The sequence below is a fragment of the Balearica regulorum genome, chromosome 4 (genome assembly GCF_011004875.1).
Source record: "Balearica regulorum gibbericeps isolate bBalReg1 chromosome 4, bBalReg1.pri, whole genome shotgun sequence".
In the NCBI taxonomy this organism is placed as follows: domain Eukaryota; kingdom Metazoa; phylum Chordata; class Aves; order Gruiformes; family Gruidae; genus Balearica; species Balearica regulorum.
The window spans coordinates 80,065,053-80,085,647 of record NC_046187.1 but is presented as its reverse complement, the minus strand read 5'-3'; the positions used below and the strand labels follow the sequence as shown (position 1 = coordinate 80,085,647).

Here is a 20,595-nt window from a genome sequence, read left to right as displayed (position 1 = left end):
TTTTCTGCAGTTCTGTTGTATTCATTAAATGACACATTAAATCAGATTTATAATCCACCCCAGTCTTTAAACCAGCAGACTGTGCCCCATCACTGCTGCCTGGACACGCATAGCAACTCACATCTTTACGGCGATGCTGCCGTGCTCCAAAGAGCTTCTTCAAAGAGGTTAAAAAATTAAAAGGGGAAAAAAAAAAAGAAAAAGGAACAAGTGGCTGATATGTGGTCGATCATCAAAACGTGCACAAAAAAAAAAGATGCAGTTACGTGGGTTTCATTCTGGAAAAGGGCGCTACCTCGCCAGAAGGTTGAAGAGCAGTGTCCTTCAGTCCCCTCGATTTGTTACTCCTCCATTTCATAAATACCAGACGTCCTCATCAGAAACCAGCCGCTCGGCGACCTGAATGAAACCGCGCTTACTGTGATTAAACAACAATTACACGCCTCGTTTGGCACCTTCACGTAACATCTTCCAACCAGCTCCACCTTCACAACCTCGCGTGACCCCGGCACTGCGCCACGTGCCAGAATCGAGGGAGACCTGGGGCACCAGCGTGCAGACACTGATGGGTTACGTCCAACCTTGAACCTCAAGAACAGAATCCCAACTAGGCAGCGTACTTCGGGTGGTTTGATACATCCCCCAAAAGCCAAACCTTCTCTCTGCTGTTGGCAAGTCCCTCCCTTTCACCAAGAAGCCACCTTCTTCAACATCTAAGAGAGTTTGACTCAAATGGGAAATATCAGTAACTGATCAGGTAAAACGCAAACCTGTGGCCAACCGAAGCTGCTCTGCTTGCTTTTTATTTAAAGTTCTATTTTACTTCCTCCTCCAATGATCCGGCAGCCGGAGTGTTGCTTTTTACCCCCTGTATGGAGATCTTACTGCTGAGGAGCGATGCCTCTGAGCCCTGGCACAGCTCAGCTCTCGTCCAGAAGAACGGCAGGAGGGAATGGGGAGGGAAAGAGGCCAAACGGGCAGAGAAAACGGGAAGAAATACAACATAGCTGACCTGGAACACAAACTGCTTCTGTTAAAAGCAAGGTGAAACCAGGAGTTTTCTTACGAGATACCGAAACTCTACTTTCCCTCCAGATATTTCCATCTGGTTGAGTAGTCTGTTGGTCAGGAAAATGCCATTTTCCCCTGACTGCATGTGATATATTACAAAGAACACAGATTGCCTTGGGTGACTATATATGTGTGCGTGTGTATATATTTAAAAGGAATATAATGATGTTAAAAAGAAAGTCTCCTCACTCCCTAGATCTGTTCAAGTCTAGGCACTTGTGTGTGGTGTACTCCGAGCAGGTTAAGACTATGTAAACACTGAGTCCTTCAAAAGCGACATTCAACCTCTGCAGGTATTGCACGTGGGCTGAGCAACACGCGACATCAACCTTTAAACCATCCCAGCTTTTGCGTTCCTGATGTTCTGGACCAGGATGACTACAAAAATGCTGTATCTGTAAGAGAGTTCCACTTAAATAATGAGGGAATAAACATACAATATTAAATGAAAACAAAGGATGAAGATGCTTTGAAGATTAATAGTAGTGTTTATGTGTTGAGAGCTGACACCTGTAAACACTGCATCTTTTTCTTTTTGTACAGTTTGATAAATACATGAACTACAAAGCACTTTCCATGTATAAACCTGAGTGTCATTCATATTGGACTACTGTTCTATTTACACTGACCATGAATGGCGGCGATCGGATGTTACTGGACCTGCAATAAAATTATTTTAACTTTAAACTCGAAGAAAACAAAGGAGCAATCTGAAGCCACGTGTCAGTAAAACTTAAGTGGAGCAGTTGTCAAACAAAGCCAACTATCACGTAGATGAGAGAAAAACTTGGGTTCAAGGAAGTTGTGTTTTTCTGAGCGCTTCTAGTCTCTTGTGACACAACTCGGCAATCTTTCTCCTCCTTCTAGGTATTACTTTTCCGTTTTGTTTAAAACCCTATACAGTTTCTGATGTCCATGCATCAAATACAGGTTCCTGGCTGTGCAGGGGGCTGCTGTTTCCGATTTCGGATTGCACCCGATTTCTCTTTGTAGGCAATTGGCATCTGTTGCGAAATGTCCACCAGCGCGCTGGCCACTGCAAGACCTGAGGCAACAGAACAAAATAGTCACGGAACAAAATAGTCACAGAAATGAATCCTTCCGCCGCAGCTGAGAAAAACCCTCCAAGCCACAAAATGCGTATCATTTTTTTTTTTGAGTTCTTCTTAAAAAAAGCAAACTAGAAAAGCATTTTGGCTTAAGAGATTCAGCTCTAGCGGCTCTTCTGAAATAAGCTTTTAAATACTGCATGTTTTATTGAAAGCAACTGCAGCAGAAAAATAAGAATGGATAACGGATGTGAAACCCATAATATTAGAGGGGTGTCTTTCTCTGCACCAGTAGATGTGCTAGAATAAAACCTGAAAGCACATGTGCACGGAGGTTTCACTGCCCTTCCCGGACATCCGTCATCTCTGCAACCTCCTCTTGGCAGATCCACAGACAAACCACCGTTGGCCATCTGGGATTTAGCTCAACACAGCTCACACAACCCAACCATCCCGTCCCAAACCCAGCTAATACTCCTTTACGATCCTCTCCTTCACCGTGCTCCCTGGGCACTGGAGAAACCCCAGTTAAATCACAATCTGCCCAGGAGATGATGTCTCAGTGCCCTGCAAGCAGGTGTAGGTGAGAAAGGGCTGAGAACAAGGAAAATTTAAGCTGGATGGAGAAAACTCTGTCCAGAGCTGCGAAGAGGAAAGCATGGATGCTCTGAAAGGACTTGATATCTCTACAAATGGAGCTGGGAATGACGGGGAATAGGCTGCGAGACAAGTTGCTTTCATAAGTAACTACTGCAAACCCGTCTATACCAGATGCCCTGTTTTCCCCAGCCATAAATGAAAGCGTAGCGCAAATATCCAATGTTCATCCATTACCTGACCCAAGAAATTGCATCGACCCTCAGGTCGGAAGCCAGCAGGGCCCAAGCTAGCTAGCTTAAAATAACCCCAGCGCATCCTCGGCTGCGGTGTGGATACAGCAATTACTACGGGCTCAAGGCTGAAACCGTAAGGTGACTCTGTAAGGTTGGGGAAGGAGCGCGGAGCTCAAACCAAACCAGCAGAGACAACGATATTCCTCACCTGACTGTCCTGGTGGTGGTATACCCCCAAGTCCTCGAGGCAACCTCACGAATACAGAGAGAACGGCCGCTTTGTTCCCAAAGCAGGGCTCCAGGGCTATTGGCTTTGGTACAGTCTGCAGCGAGGAGAAGGAAGAGGAGAAAACAAATGTTATACAGTGTGTTACACCCTCCCTCTTTCCCCAGCGTCGTCTTTTTTTCCAGATCGTACAAGCTTCAGGGCATGAACCGTGTTTCTGCGCTTGGCAAATTTCCAGCACGTAGCCAGCAAAGCTAAAACCAACGATAGTAACAATCAAAACCCTAGTCATCGCAAAAAACCACGTTTGCTTAATAAAAACCTAGCTATTAAAAAGTCAAGCAGAGCACACGGCTTGTATTTCTCCCTAAGTTCAATAACACAGGAGCAGCTTACGTTAAACAACCAGATTGAGGGTTTTTTTCCTTCGAACCCATCAGCAGCATATCACGGATACTGGCACGTCTGACCACTGCCATTTCGTGCTTCAACTTCTATTTCCAGAGTTTAACTCCACGTAACACCTTCACGGCACTGTACGCACGAACACGGTAAAGAACATTTACCCCCAAACCGTGCTCTATTTCACTGTTGTTGGCTTTCAGCTGCATTCCCCCAATTTTGTCTTTTATTTCTGTTCTTTCCCAAGGGGTCGTGTTTGTTTTCCAGTGGTTTTCTAGACCGCTCTGGACTATGTTCTTAGGTGGCTGGTTGCTCGGGGAGCTGAAAGGGCTTTAGAAAGTCTATTCACAGAATCCCAGACTGGTTTGGGTGGGCAGGGACCTCACAGCCCATCCAGTGCCACCCCCTGCCATGGGCAGGGACACCCTCCACTAGCCCAGGTTGCCCAAAGCCCCATCCAACCTGGCCTTGACCACTGCCAGGGAGCCAGGGGCAGCCACAGCTTCTCTGGGCAACCTGGGCCAGGGCCTCAGCACCCTCACAGGGAAGGATTTCTGCCTCCCATCCCATCTCCATCTCCCCTCCTGCAGCTTCAGGCCATTCCCCTTGGCCTGTCAGTCCCTGCCCTTGTCACCAGTCCCTCTCCAGCTTTCGCCATTGGATTGCACTGTCCTTTTTTAAACTGAAAAGCAGAAAATTCGGTAGAGCAGAGGACACGTTTGTCACCTTGGCTCTAGATCTCATTTCAGTGACCTGTAGTATCCTAAGACAGGCTACTCTTAACATGCTTTACTGAATACAAATATTTCACACTTATGTTGCAAACACGGACGTGAAATAAAGTTTTCAGATAAAACGTGAACTGATAGCGATGAAGATATAATGGGCAGCCAGATTTCTCCCACCCTAGAGGAGCAGGGGACTGGATCCTTTGCTGACCCTCAGTGGCTTTGAACATCACCCTCCCGCTCTACTCCTGTAAAGATTGTATTTGAATGATCGACAGCTAATTACAATTTGTCGTCCGAAAGACAAAATGCAACAGCACAGTCCAGAAACTAAAATAGGTTTTTACCTGAGCCGGGCCCTGATCCCACACACAATCCCATGCGATCTGCGTTATTGTGGTATGGCACAAGAGTAAGATGAGGACAAAAGTCTACGCCTGTGAGTGCAGGTACAAGAGAGTGCGTTCTGTTGTTCCACGTAAGCAAAAAGAGCTGAGAAACACTATTTTTACCTGATACGCTCAGTGCTTTCTGATTTCTTGTTTAGTGGAAAAATTCTGCCCTGGTACTAATGAAATAATTATTGCTTTTTCTATTAGGCATAAAATTGTACTACTGTACTTAAGTGTTCAACAGGAACTCAACACAACGCAAGACGCTGGAAAAACCAAACAGGAGTCAAACAATGCTATTAAATTACTGCTGCTCAATAAAAAAAGAAAAAAAAAAGAGATGACGGCAAGCAAAATGAAACTTAAAACTGTTTTCATATCTCATATTTACTGTAATGATTGCAACAACAATTTCTTAGTCTGTGCAAGGTAGATAAATACGTATTCTACAGGCTCTAACGACGTAGGCTGCCGTCTGCCTGGTTTATGACTGCAGATTTCTTCATCTTCTCCCCACCCCCACCAAAGGGATCAAACTCCAACTAATGCTTTTCCCACAAAGCAACCAAGCATACCCTGGTGCTATATCCCACAGGCGACTCAATTACCAGAGGTAATGGAGAGAGCACAGAGACGGCAACTGCAGAAATACAGCCCACGGACTTCTGGCGTACGAGTGGGAGCATGCACCGAGCACAAAGTTTATTTTCTTTTGGAGAGAGCCAAGTACCTTACTTATTCCACTGTTAATAAAACAGTCCTGCTGAATCCCAGAGGTTGGAGAATGGCGCTTGGGTGTTACAGCGAGCGCTCACGCTCATCCTCAGCGTTGAGATGAGCAGCAAAGACCAAGCAGAGAAGTAGCGGGAGGAAGAGAAGGATGAAGGAGCAACTGAACAAGCCAAGAAGAGATTATCTAATACCTTTGTAATGTATTTGCTTTTAACTCCTACTGCACTAACGGCCACGAAGGTGATCCGAGGGCTGGAGCACCTCTGCTATGGAGACAGGCTGAGAGAGTTGGGGTGGTTCAGCCTGGAGAAGAGAAGGCTGCGGGGAGACCTTAGAGCCCCTTCCAGTCCCTACAGGGTCCTACAGGGAAGATGGGCATAGACTTTTGAATAGGGCCTGTAGCAACAGGACAAGGAACAATGGTTTTAAACTAAAAGATATTCAGACTAGATATAAAGAGTAATTTTTTACGAAGAGGGTGGTGAAACACTGGCACAGGTTGCCCAGAGAGGTGGTAGATGCCCCATCCCTGGAAACATTCAAGGTCAGGTTGGACGGGGCTCTGAGCAGCCTGGTCTAGTTGAAGATATCCCGGCTCACTGCAGGGGCGTTGGACTAGATGGCCTTTAAAGGTCCCTTCCAACCCAAACCATGCCATGATTCTATGATTCTAATAAAAAAAAATCTGCAACTCTGTTCCTTCCCCAACATAAATTGTTCCGTCCAACTCTGATATGCTTTGTAATGTCACGGGGATGCTCAGCAGCATGCTCGTCATACTCCAACCAACACACAGAAACGGGAGGCTGGAAAATGCTTCTCACGGTCACCGAATCCAGCTCTTCGCTGATGCACATAAAAGTGCAATGCTCTGCTTTAAAAGTTGTTACACTTTCAGCTTGTGCCATCAACTCTGTGAGACCTTACCAGAGGCTCCTAGCTCCTGGATCTCTGACACCAGAAACTTTCTTCTAACCTCAATTCCTTCCCACCTAAATTTATTCATCCATCTGATGTTGTTCTGCGCCTTAACCCTCTCCCTGGGCTTTAGCCTACTGCACATCTTGGCTTTCGTTTGGCTCATCTGAACGAACAACGCTCTGAATTTCTTCTCTGAACACAAACGCTCCCTTCTCCAGCTCTCCCAACAGCTCCCCTCTGCATCCTGTCTGCTGCTGTGGACCCTGGGTGACCTGAGAAACGTTTTAGGCTTTGACAAGGGCCTCTGTAATGGTATCAAACGCACCCTGATTCTCCTGCACATCATAAAATGGTAAGGAATAGAAGTTATACATTATACATCTCTCAGTCACAGAGCTGAAGGGACTTTGAGGGTAATTTAGCTCTTCTCTCAGCCCCAAGCAGGACCCTTTCTCCTCCTCTGCCCTTTCCAACTAATGAACCCTGAGTGTGCAGCAGAAACTCTCATTACGAGTCCCTGCGGGCATGATCTTTGCCGTTCCATGGCGTTTTTATTTTTATTTCGTTCCTCAAGGTCACATGTTTTCCTCCTTTCTGCTCTCCTGATTCCACTCTGAACCACGAGGAGCTCCTACGCAGGTGTCACTGGTGGCCCAAACAGGCAGCCAGTGCTGTCCCCCAGCAAGTGACAGCAGACCCCCGCCACACCAACACCTAAAATTCAGTGTTATTCTATGGGGATGAGTCTGACCGTCATGCTGCAGTGAATTTTTAATGTATGTGATGTACCATGGACAGTTGAGGGCAGAGGACATACCTCTGAGCCTCCTTCCTTCCCTCGTCAACCTGCTCAGAAAAGCTGAGCATTACTAACAATTGTTAACATTTCACGGCACGGGGAACTTTGTTTCCATTAACCGCGCAAAGCAAGGAAGTATGCTTTCTGTAACGATGCCTCCCAAATCTGTCAGGCAGTTGCAAGCCAATTTGGAAGGAATTAAGCACAAGATCATCTTGTTGCAGCTAATCTTGATCTTAAATCTAAAAGGGGAAAAAATGGGTCTATTGTCCATCAGAACTAGCCGTTTTCCTGAGACAAGCTGCAGTTAATAACAGCAAAAAACAGCATAAAGAATCAAGTCCTGCACATTTATTTTTGACAGCACCAGTTCAGGCACCTGCTTTTTAAACTGTGACTCATACCGCATCTCATCTCCAAGCGTGTGCTCGCCAGGCCAAGAGACAAAGCGCAGCCTGATGAAATGACTCACATGCCGAGTGACGGGAATGATGAATTTGATGCAAGCAAGAGGTCAGCCGGGAGTGAAGGGCATACCGTGCCCTCTGCGAGATACAGAGCGACCCGGCGGTGGAGCCCGGGGACCGTATTCCGCAGATGTGGAGGAAAAGACATGGGTAAATCAACCAGCAACTTAACGGCTATCTCGATTGCGGATCTCACCCGCAGCCAGCCTTGCCGTGAGCCCGCTAGTGTTTCGACATGACCTATGTAGGCGCTACCATGGCGCAAAGGAGTTTAGGAGAAGCTGGCTGGCTTCATCTAGTTGAATTTTCATGGGGAGACCTAAGAAGAGCTCACATCTCCTGTCCTTCTCCACTTCTGCAGCACGCCTGCCTCTTGTGTGGTTTCCGAACGCTCTTGTTGCAGATCCAAGCTGCTTTTCTGCAAGAAGGTTCGGAGTGGACTTGGGAACCAGAGATCAGGTCATTATAAATGCTTGTGCTTCAGTCTGACAGGTGGCTTTTAATGGCCCACTTCAAAAAAAAAAAATAAAATAGTTGATCTCCAAACTTTGTAACACCTTTCATCAGATGGTTAAAACCAGCCTCTGCCAGAGAGTTTCATTTAGAGTGTTTTGATAAACCCATTGTTGAATTACAGAAGCAATTCCTTTTTATTGAAGGCTTAATGGCACAATAAAGTAGACATTATTCAAATCTATGCAAATAAGGTGCATCCCTCAGACACTGGGCACACGATGACTGCTTCGCGCGGTGCCTGAACAGCAGAGTCCCACACTGGGAGGGGGGCACAGAGGGGAGAGCAGAGCCCAGCTGCCGGAGCGGGTGGCCAAAGACCCCAGTTAATGGGAAAAGAGGATCTCACCCTTGGTGGTAGGTCAATCCATACAAGTACAAGCCAAATCCAAGAGCCCATCAGACAGGAGCCGTGCCCTTGACTCACAAAGCACAGGGCCAACACGCACGGCGGCAGTAAGAAACGTGCGGCCAGAAGACCGGTTCCCTTCTGGTTGCAACCAGGATGGAGGTCAGCGAAGGGGATGCTGTGCTGCCCCGTGGGATGCATCTGTGCTATGGGGACAACTGCAGCTGGTCCACCCATCAGGCACCCTTCCCTAAAGCCCCTTCTTGTCCTCAAAGAAATATTGTGAGTGACAATTTTGTGCAGCTGATAGCCTGAACCTCTCTCCTGCAATGGATTTTGACTGTTCCTCCGTACCAGCAAATCTGCGACGAACGGATACGGAAGGGGAAAAAAACCCCCACAAAACACACCCCAACAACTAGGAATCAGGATAGTGCAAATGTCAAACAAAGACCAAGGAACCAGCACAGACCTCTCAGCCTGGTGCACAGCTTTAAACACGCTTTCCTGGGCAATGCGCACCGTCAGGAAGGCACGCTGCAGCATCTCGTTTTTAACCGCGGAGAGCTATCAGGCGTTTTGTGTTAGGCAGTGCTTGGAAACAGTGACGGCCCTTTTTTTTGGATGAAAATATAAAGTTAATGGTATTTTACTAAGCAGTGGCACAAACCCCATTGTTCCTGGAGGCAGTGAAATTTGTTCTCGGCTATTTTCCGTAGATGACTTTACTGGCCAAGACCAGCACTAAAACGCCACACAATTTCAGTTGTTTATGAGTTTCGATATGTACTTAATATGTGTAAAGCTTAAACAATTACAGAAGTTAAAAGCAGTAACAGACCTATTAGGTCATCTAATTAAACCACCTTCTCCAGCAGCATTTTCTACACAAACAGGGCATTTTCCAGGACTTTGGGCTATTTCTAGGTGACCCAGGTGTGGAATGCACCACCAGTTCCCTTGGGAGACAATTTCACAGCCAAATGCTTTCCACAATCAAGCTACATGGCGTGATGTTCAACCTAAACATTCCTTTTTTTACTTCATCTCATTATTTCTATTTATGCCGCTTATATCGACAAATTCTAAAGGTTAATAATGTGTCACATAAAGCTAATGGCTAGAACAATAAATATTCTGTGCAATTTAAAAAACACAGCGTCAATTTTATTTAGGTTCTGTAATACACTACCAGAATATTGCTTTTCAAAATGTATAAAAAAAATATGGTAGATAATTTTTTTTCCTTAACAAGAAAACATATTTCTGTGGTTTGATCAAATAACTCTTACATGGTTTTCAATTTCCAGTAAGGAAATTAAAATAAAGGGAAAATCTTATGGTGGGGTGAAGAGAAGAGGAACATTATTGAAACAGTTCAACTTTATTATTTGATTCCACTTCTTCAGATGATTTCACTCTAGAAAAAGGGTCAAATTCCATTTGCAAGTTTTTAAATTGTGCCATTAAAAGCTGACTGAACATTTGTTAAAATAAGTTACAAGCAATTTTCTATAAAAAATAGAGTATTAAGTTTTAAAAATCATATTCTCAGGGTAATATGTATGTCCTCCGAGATAGAGATGAATGAACTTCCAGCAATAATTTGCAGTAAATGAGTCTAGATTAAAAATTTACATTTACCTTGTCCCTGATATCTACCTTGGAAGTGACACAGGGGCTGGGGAATGAATTGCTCACGACTCGGCCCCAACGCTCGCTGCCTGCATGTGAGGAACTAAATAAAAAACCACGTTCAAGCCGTTAGATGAATGCTAACAGTCTGAAATTGAAAACACGGATCCGAGCACCCCGAGCTACCAGTAACCAGGAGCATAAAGGCAAACCAGCCTCACGGGGCACCGAGTTTGCTCCCATCGCGTTTAACGACTGCTTTCTATTTTAAAGTGCACAGTGTCAATCCAGCAAACCACAGACACAAGCTCTCGGTGAAGGAAGGGATTTCGCTAGGCAAGTCTGTATTTCAGAAGCAGTCACCCTGAAATGACAAAATCTCGTGTCACAGCTTTGAGCGTCGCCACTCACGTAAGCCAACGCTCGCCTTTCTTTTTCAATTCCCTGCTGATGCCCCGGGGAGGGGATGGGATGGACGAGGCCGTGGGTATCAAATCTGGGCAAAATATATACGGCCAACAGGGGATATTTATTTTGATTTTAGACGGGTGAAGAGGCAGGATTTTTCTGGTTGCTTTTGACCACTTGGCTGGTTTTCGCACATGAGAAAGTGCAAGTAAAAACCCAGCGAAATAGGACAGTTGGATGAAGACTGCAAACACAAGACACACGAAACAACTACTCGGCATAAAGGAATGCAAATAGCTCCCCGATAATGTTTTTGAGAAGCTGCTGGTGTTATTAGTACTTCAATCAGAAGAGACACTCGTTTGGACCAGAGGGAAAAAAGAGCTTAAAAAAACCTCCTCTCCTGTGGGAAGCTTCGTCCTCCTTCCTCTCCCTCCAGCAAATTCCTCCTTATCAGCTAAAATCAGGGTCCACTCTGCTGAAAAATTTAGTCTTCAACTCTAAAACTAGTTCAATCTCAATTATCAACCAAATATTCCCTAAATAGAAGGCAGGCTTAACAGATGTCTCTGTTGATCTCATGATAGCTCCCTCCCAAATATTTATATTCCATATAATATATTATGGAAGTGGCAAAAGTTTTTCCCCCAAGTCCCTAATTTTGCAACAGAAATCAAAACAAGATACCCGGCGCTCGTTAACTGGAAATAATTCATTAGGTGAAGGTTTTATCAGGTATTTTTGTTGTTGCTTTCGCAGTACGGATTGCAGCCAGACTTTATGCAATTCTAGCGCGGCTAATCCGTTTTACACACCTCGGCTGCCCAGATAACGCTCCTTTCTTACCACTGGCAACTCCATCTAGCACGGCACTCCTTCAAAGGGGATCGTACGCTTTTCCATGAATTAGAAAGTGGGCCAGCACAAGCAGAATTAACACCAAATATAAAGTACAAGCTGGGAGGTCACTTCTTGTTGTACGTCCCTCGTCACCCCGATGCGACGGGAGGGCTCCTGCCATCCGCTCGCAGACGCGGACCGAGTGTAACGAGTGGAAGTGCTTTTGCTAAAGACAAAGAGACGGCTACACCCTGACATGCTTTGAACGCCTTAGCGTTAAAGCAGGGAAAAGCTCCTAGAACCAGCAAATGCTAGAAACCCCAGAAAGAATAATTTAGAAATTAAATTGCATTTCAAAAGGCAAGCTAACAAGCCCGAGCAGCCTGCTTAGACAGGTCAGGCGAAATAAAACCAGCCTTTCTGGCCTCGAAGGCTGCGCGCGAACCATCTCCAGCAAATGCCACATCAGATTAAGATTATTCGGTTTTGTGTTCCCCCCCCCCCCCCCCTCAATTTCATCCCCTTCCTCCAACCATTATCCTTTTGCGGATAATAAATGACTCTCAGCTTATTTATAGCACCTCCGAAAAACCCTAACCTGCTCTGTCCCCCTCCAGCGCATCTCCACAGCCTGCTCATGTCTACTTAAGACTACTTCTATATATCACAGCTCAAGCCTGCCATCCTTCCAAATCTGCCCGCTTGCACGAGGACCCCCGATCTCAGTTCGGTGGCCCGGCGAAGTGGGAGACTTCGTGCTCACCGTGCTTACATTCACCCCCCTCCTTTTAAGCGCAGTGGGTTGGGAGAGGGTCACAGAGGCTGGTCCCTCAGCAAATCCGATGGACTGACGGTGGGTCAATAACATTTGAGCTAAAGGGGAAATGAGTCACCAAGAGTGACAACCAGAACAGGGTAACAGCCCTAAAAATCATCCGTTCCTTGGCCCTTAGCTGTTCTTCACCGAACTTCTCTCGTTGCACGAAACAGCCCAACATAGCAGGGCTCAGAGCTACACATAAAAATTAGATGAAGTTACCCTGTAGAGGTGCTGGAGTTGGATGACGCTTCATTTCAAATCAGTCCTCACCACAGCGGTACCCAAGCAGCTTCCCCAAACCCATCGCCCTGTGGCACAGGACTTCTAACTTGTCACTTCCCTGCTCATTACTGACTGCTGCAACTTCAATTGCAACGGAGAAGGATTTTCACAAGGGCACCACTGAGATGCAAAATACAAATAGACCGAAAATATAAATCTGTGGTATCCCTTGCCCACTCCTAAATCAGCCCACCACTTCATCTCTGTACTTCTTGAACAGATGGGACCTTCTGGCAGTCTTTAAACCACTCAACAGCACTTTCTTCCATAACAAAGCAAACTAATTACTAGAGCGAGATGCTATTTTCCACCAATTTTTCTGCTATTTTTAAGGAATCAGCCAGCTCGGTGAGCTGATGTCTGATTAAGGATTTGCAGTGAAGCTATTTTGCCCTCAGAAGCTTAACGCAGCAGAATTAAATGCATGTCGGCATGAAGGTACAGAACATGCTAAATGAACTTCACAAGGATTTTGCTCACCAAATACTTCTCTCACTCCATTTAGCCAACTGGAGATGTGGACAGCCTGTCGATCATGGATGCAAAAATAATCACCTCTTAGCACGGGCTTCGCACGTTGGCTCCCTAAACACAGCACAGCAAAGGCTGTTCTACAGACCAGCTCTCCTAGGCAAATGCTCCGGTACAGAAGAGTTTTTCAAATCCTTTAAAAACTTCCAAGGCAATTTTTTTCTGACTTAAGGATAAATTTTTCTAATGCAACAATTTTCTCGTTGATCCTGTAGGTGTTTTGCTCAAGCTAAGCGTTCCCTTGCTATGCTATGTGTTTTTTACCAAGAATCTACAAGCTCTAACTTCACGCTTTTAGCAACTTCAGGATACCTGGAAATCAATGGCAAAATTATAAACTTTCCATATTCTTTCAGAAATTTTCTTCTTAAAAAATCACTGCATAGGACTACAAGACTTAGATTAATTAGATACCAAGATCTAAAAAAGCCTGAGTTACAGTAATACCGGTTCAGGCACTTGGATGAGTCCCAGATACCCGGGGATGTTAAATATTCTTAGGAAAAAAATTGCGATACGCAGCACCTCTGAATGCACAAAAAGATGCGGAGAAAAGCCAATGGATTTTGTAATAACTAAGCAAATTTAGTGGTAGATTTGTGATCCACTGGGTATTTGTTGAGTGGGAAATAAACCAAAGCAGCTAGTTACATGTTGCCTAGCTGCAGACTGTAATATGAATAGTTTCCCTGCAGGTAAAACACTTTCTATTACTTCTAAGTACCCCAGGAAAAATACTAATTGAAAACACGGTTCTAATACTGTCCAGCTGGAAAACATTAGCTTAGGATGGAACTAGCTTGACACTGGCTGCCAATTGGCTATGCACAATGGAAAAGGAAATTAATCGCTTGCAGACAAGACGTCCCATTTTCTACTTCTCCTTTGTAACCCACAAATAAGCTCGTTATTAACCAAAGGTTTTGATTCACGTGGGGAAAGAAAAACATCAATGCATTTATGATAACACAAGCCTGGATTTCTTGCATTAAAACGGAGGCTTTCAAATTTTGACACAGCGAAAAGCACACCGACTGGAGAACAGCTTACAGTCCACCAACGTAGCAACATTTCTCTTCACTCTTTTCTCGGCTAATAACTAAAGAACAGACAAAACATAAAGAAAAATGCAATTCCACACTTCTGTATCATCCCAGCCCACCTTCCTGCAGCTCCCTCCTGCTAAGAGCTTTTCTCCCATGCAGGTGCAAAAGGAATAAGGAGAAAAACTGAAGTTGACCTCATAGATATTGAGACTGCTTTTTCACTTCTATTTAAATTCATTTATACGCAGCATCCAACAGCCAGACCATCTCAGAAGCGTCATTCCCCAAGTTGCTCACAACCCACAAGCTTCCTGAGCCTCCTCTCCTCTCCATGCAATTTCCACTTTGCTGAAACACTCCAGACTTTTATACATACTTTTATCCTCTATCCAAATTCTCCAACATGATAAAATATATATATATATATATATATATAAAAAAACCCCTCCAAAATTTAGCAACTCTCCTTGTCATGGGAAAGCATCCTCGTTCTGCACCCAGATCTTCCAGCAGATGAAGTTACTCGCTGGCACAACAGTTCACGTCCATGTTCTCTACTTGGCTTCAGGCCACTGGACAAGGTTTGTGCTATTTGCCTGAATCAAACCATCTCATTTATGCCTGAAGTGGATTTAGAAACATTTGTATGAGTTATCAGCACTGATGGCAATTAGCAGTTGGTAACAATTTCTGGGTCTGAAAAAGGACATCTGTCCACAGTCTTATTTCTTACGCTTCTCCATCCGTTCTGGAGTAACCCAAGGAGGTCAGACAAGTGAGATACGGAAGATGACGGCAGACATGGGAAAGCAAGGAAGCTTAGCTTCAAGTGAGAGATGAAATCCTGTCCGCGGTGCTGTCTATGGAAGCACTTCAAAAGAGAAGAGTTCAACATTCCTATAATCAAAGAAGAAACTGAGAAGAAAACAAAAAGCAGAGAGGTACGGAGGAGAAAGCGAACAACAAAGCCCGAACGAAAAAGGAAAAAGCACTGCCAGCTGAACAAGAGGAGAAATAACACACTAATCAGAACATAAGAGATCCAAAGTTTACTATCTTCTCTGTAGTTCTGGAGGATAGATAAACTTGTCAGAGAGATCAAAAAGTTTGGGACAGCTTTGTTCTGGCCCGATCGTACAGGAGAGGTGCTTTTAGTCAACTTATTTCCAGAAAATGGACAGAGAGGAAGGGAAGTGCCCCCAGACGGACAGACCGCAACCCAAAACCATCAGCAGTCAGGCTACAGCCTCACAAATCCACCTCCAGCCCGATGGGAACGTCCATACGCATCCCACGGCTTCTTCGATGTAGCAATTTAAAAAAAAAGGTTCATGCTAATTTGTTGAGTGACAATCCACTTTTACGAGCATGTATTTCAAAGCACTGGTGAGCGATTAGCGGCTAATGACTCCCAGTGCCTACCATCCTCCTAACACAAGTACAGAAATTATAAAAACTCAGAAAAACTGAACAATCTGGAGTCAAACGAAAGTCAACCGGGATTAGAACCAGTCAGAGCCTCCAAGGAGAGGTCCTAGAGACAGGTCAGCTAAGCTTACTCAATTACCCAAATTACTGAGTGCCTTTGCAAATTTTACTTTATTTTCACTACGCTCCCAGGTTCATCTCTGCAAAACAGGGACAATAATCCCTGACTTCAGAGGAAGGTAACAATTAATTCATGAAGCACTCCAACGTGGGGCAATCACAGGAAACACTCAAGCTTGGGTCTAAAGGTTTGGATGGAGAACACAGTAAATAACCAGAACAAAACTAAGACAATATATTGAGAAGTTTCTTCTATGCAGTGCCCACCCAGATGATGCTGTAGGATACCAATCAGGTGGGGGAAAAAAAAAAAAGTGTTACAACCTGCCATGAAAGACTATATTCACAGATAAATAAGGAAGAGCAAGGGCTATACAATTGTGGCATTTTCCGATACTAACGCCAAGACTTAAATAATATTACTCACCAAACAGAAGTTCTTGGGTCAGATTGTTTTCACGTGCTTTACAATAACAAAAATACACACATTTTTTATAGCAAAGCATAACCTGCTCTCTTGTCACAGCAACAGGTGGGGAGAAACTCTGTGCCTGGACTAATGAGGAAGACTTCCAAAAACCTGAAGTCTAAATAAAACAAACCAGCTACCTTAGACAGGAAACAAAAATAATCAGTGTTCTCAGGGTCTGAGTTTTTTTCATTTTGTATACAAGTCTGCTAGTCAAAGCATCACATTAAAAAGATCTTTTAATTCATTAGTCTCCTTTTAAATATGCTTTTCCTAAAAATACAACATGCTGTGTCTAAGAACATGCCAGCCTGGTGTAAGACAATGATTTCTCCCCGCTCCTATTTGCGCATCACAAGATGTATTTGAACATATATTTCTAATCAGAAATACGTTAACACTGTTACAGTACACAGACATGATTATATTCCTGTTTTCTTGGAGATACCACAGAAAAAACGGTTTCTATATGTAGCACCTATAGCTATTTCTAGCCAAATGTTCTCCTGTGTAAAGCCGCATTCTCCTCTATTACACGGCATAAAAACTAACAAGGCAAACACAAAATCTCATACCCTACACACAGCATAACTTTTATCTAAACCAGCCCAAAAGTTGTAAATGGATACCTGAAGGGATAAAAGCAAACGCAAACGATATCTGTTGGCCCTGTTGGACTTATGTTTTCTTGCAGGTACATAACAAATAGAAGATTTGGGATAATTGCGTTAAGCACAGTTTAAAACAAGCATCCATGATTAATTCTGGTGAGGACCATCCTAAAGCACCCACTCTCACCTTTATGCTTCCCCCAATGAGATCTGGCGGCTCTTCATCTGTTTCTAAGGCAACGTTGATGGAGGCGAAGGGGCGACTTGCCATCTGTTGCATCTCACGGAGTAGTTGCTAATTTAATAAACAGAAAAATATTATTATCATATTGTTCCAACACAAAGATGAAAAAAACCCCATGTATCAGAGAGATTTTACCCAATACGAAGGGATATCAGTGAATATGGAAAAATAACCTCCTGGTATTTTAATGGGCTTAACGGTACAGACAGATAATTGTAAATATTCACATTACTACAACTTAACAGGTTACTGCGAGTAAAGCTACACGCACGGTCTTAGCCCGACTCGTTTGTGAGGGGAAAACGCATCTGCTTAAGTCTCTGTAAAGCAGTTATTTACCTTTTAAGCTGCGATACCCCAGCAGTTTGTCATCACCTGTCTGGGGCATGACAGGACTCCCCAGGATTTGTGGGAACCATTTTAAAATGAAACTAGCAGCAGTACGTAACTACCGTAAGAAAGAATTTGCTATTTTTTATAACAGCACTAGCAAAATGCTGTCAGGCGTCTATTGAATAATCATCATCTTTACTGTTTGTTTCCTTTCTGAACGCAGTAAATATATCAAATGGCAAGTGTGTCCTTGTTGCAATATGTTTTATTAAAATAGAAAACATTTTCCTGGGTAAATCTCTGCAAGCCTTGATGACACAAGACATCTTTTTATTCTACTTTTAAGCACTTTTAAGCATTATGATGCAGCTCCCTTTTTTTAACACACAAAAACCTCCTCACTTCCTAAAGGGTTGGGCTGGAAACAGCATTTCAATTTTAGCTGAGCTGTGGACACGCTTCTTTTTGACTTCAGCAGCTAATCTCTAATATTAACAGCAAGCTACACTACCAATAAGCGGATGCAGAAGCCATAACCCTAATTCCCAGAAGCAACGGGGCCGATGTGACTCGGTGCCCCTATTTAATAAGGAAAGAGGCATACACTTTGTAGAGTGTGTAAAAAACCAGCAGTCTTACCCCGAAATGCAGCGACTGCCTAATCCACTTGTTGTACGCAGCTTTACACATTTGGTGTTACTACTCAGCTGCAGCAATACTAGTTATACTCTATTTTTAAAGCTCGATTGAGGCACCGCCAAATGCCCTCTATATTTTCTCACCATCGCCACCTGCATTTCCACATTAACTCTGGGCAATTTGACCCTCCCAGCCCTAAGTGATCGTTTACAGCACTCAAAAAGTGCTAAAACCACCACAAAACGCATCGTGCCCCAAATAACCCACATCCAGCAGAGCAGAAGGGGACATGGCGCACAGGCGGAAGGAAGATGCTGCTACCCAGCAACTCGTTTGGACCAAACTAATTACATCGTCATTTTCTTGATCTCCTAAATGAACTTCTACGGTGTTTTCTTTGCCAAGCCAGATTTGGTTTTTTGGTTTTTTGGAGTAGAAAACTGGAAGGCTGTCTCTGTAAGCTTGGGGTTCTGGCAAGGTGCCGGGAAGGTATGATGAGGTGGACGAAACTAAGCTTGGGTGGGGTATATAAGCCTGTACGGATCTCAGTCTAATAAAAAAAAAACCAAACCCCAAAATTTCACTGCCATAAAAGGCAAGTGGCAAAATTTTGATTAACTGTGGAAAGCAAAAAAAAAAAAAAAAAAAAAAAAAAAAAAAAAAAAAAAAAAAAAAAAAAGCATTTCAGAGCAGATTGTAGATACTGTCACAAAGCAAAAAACCCAACGAAATCACACAAACGGAGCTGTACTAAGCATTTGCAAGCAAACTTGTGTGTAACTCACACTTGGATAAAAGAACACGAGGAGTTTTCGAATATTTAAAGCACACCAGCAGATTGCAGACTAAAGCAAGTGTGAAACAGATTGCTGGGTTGTTGTTCCTGCAATTGTCCCCTTCAGCTATCATAAAGCGCTTTGTTTAATGGCTATAAAATCAAAGAACAAGCTGTCCTGATGAAGATGTCCAAGAGACTTACGAACTAAAAGCTATTAGCTCTTTGAAGGAAGTTTAGTTTATTAAAGAAAATGTGCAATTTGGCAACATGACTCCTATTGAAGTCAACAGGAGCTTCAAGAAATAAAACCCCGAGCAGCGCTGTGAAGGCAGAGATGTGCTATAACACGAGCGATGGGAAAAGCAATGCTGACAGCAACGTTACTGCTTTCATTTTCTGAACTGGCCAAGGGAAACTATTGCTTTCGGGGTTGTCCCAAAGCCAGCTGACTCTCAGCAGAACAGTGGCCAAACCAGGTAAAACCAAAAGTCCAAGCTGCAACCAAAGGGAGAACTGATGTTCTCGCCTAAGGGAGACCATCCTTTTCCTAACACTAGTTTCTGGTGTAGCACGAGTCACGTTACAAAACCAATTCCCCCCAAAAAATTAAGAATAAATTTGAGAAAGAATTGTTCTGTAACCAGAATGTCACTCTTTCCCCCAAGGCATGCACTGTGCACATTTAACCTGTGCACGTATATATATCCTTCGATATTTGTTTGGTGTGTCAAAATTTTAATTAAAAGATTTTATTATGTTGTAAGGGAGAAATTGTGGCATTTCCCTAGCCAAGACGTTGAGCATGTCATTAGAAATCAGCGGCACTTAACATCAAGATACCCTGGAACCTGGCTTACCCTCAATTCCTAACGATTGGCTTTCTGAGATTTAAAATAATGAACCTCAATACTCTTTCAAGCAAATCTTTGGTTTCTGGATCACACAGTTAATAGGACAACCTGGGAATATTTTAAATCACTTATGTCTGAAGAGGATTTTAAAGGCAAAACGTTTGACAGGCTTACAATAAAAACACATAAAAAAAAATGTACTGGAACACACTGCTGGCCTTTAATACTTTAGTAACCGCAAACTGTGAGAACCTGCACAACTTTCATTTGCATTGATATTCCACCCCCCCATCAGCAGAAAAACTGCTTCCAAAAAAATCACCAGTTAAAGCAATCGCAGAATGGGGAAGTGTTTAAACAACGCCCGAAGGTTTTGGTGCTACCAGACGCTAAGGGAACCTGACAATAAACAAACTCAACGGTCTACGGCAGAGGAGAAGAAAAGCAAGGAGGACGGGAGACCACCGAGGTTGCTCATCTCGTAGCACCCAGCACTAGAGGTGCAGAAATGCAGGGTTTCCTCCCAGTGATTCTTTAAATTCATACGTGTTGAGTAATGGATAATCCAAAATGAGTAGTGTGTTACTGATGGGAGAAAAACCGCCAGAGGAATTCAGGAAAACCTCTTCATGCAGTAGCACAGGGTCTCACGCAAAAGAAAAACAGCTATTCAGGTTACCAGGTTAATTGACTAATATAACCTATGCTGTGTTTTCTGACAAGAAAAGCCCGAACATTTTATTCATGACAATAAAGCAGTCACCAGTCTCCGTATAACCATCCTGCTACCATCCATCTCAGCAATTGCCCCCTGCAGAGTCTCTTTTATGAGCACAGGGCTACGGTACCATTCGAGATGGGGCTCGGATATTTTCAGCCATGAAAGGACGCTGATTTTTCCAGAAGAAAGCCACACGTTTTGGATTTTATATGCTCCTTATAAAGAATGGCTTTAAAGAAAAGCTAAGCAAAACAGCTATCTAGAACTTGTAATGAACTCAAGTTTTTACATTGAGTATTTCATCTCAATTTTCAACAGAGATGAGAAGGAAAAAAGTAGAAACTCAAGGAGGAAAAA

The 20,595-nt window shown here is 43.8% G+C and overlaps 1 protein-coding gene across 1 annotated transcript in view; it reads right to left on the bottom strand.

Annotated features, from left to right (window-relative positions):
* Window positions 1-1,539: 1,539 nt before the first annotated feature.
* The window catches only part of ATRN (attractin), a 146,953-nt gene continuing 127,897 nt past the window's right edge, over window positions 1,540-20,595 (bottom strand). The window contains exons 27-29 of the mRNA XM_075752831.1: window positions 16,860-16,967; window positions 3,162-3,276; window positions 1,540-2,116 (exon numbers count right to left, since the gene is read on the bottom strand). Of these exons, the coding sequence (XP_075608946.1) occupies window positions 1,992-2,116; window positions 3,162-3,276; window positions 16,860-16,967 (348 nt within the window). The 3' untranslated portion in view covers window positions 1,540-1,991. The remainder of the gene's footprint in view (window positions 2,117-3,161; window positions 3,277-16,859; window positions 16,968-20,595) is intronic.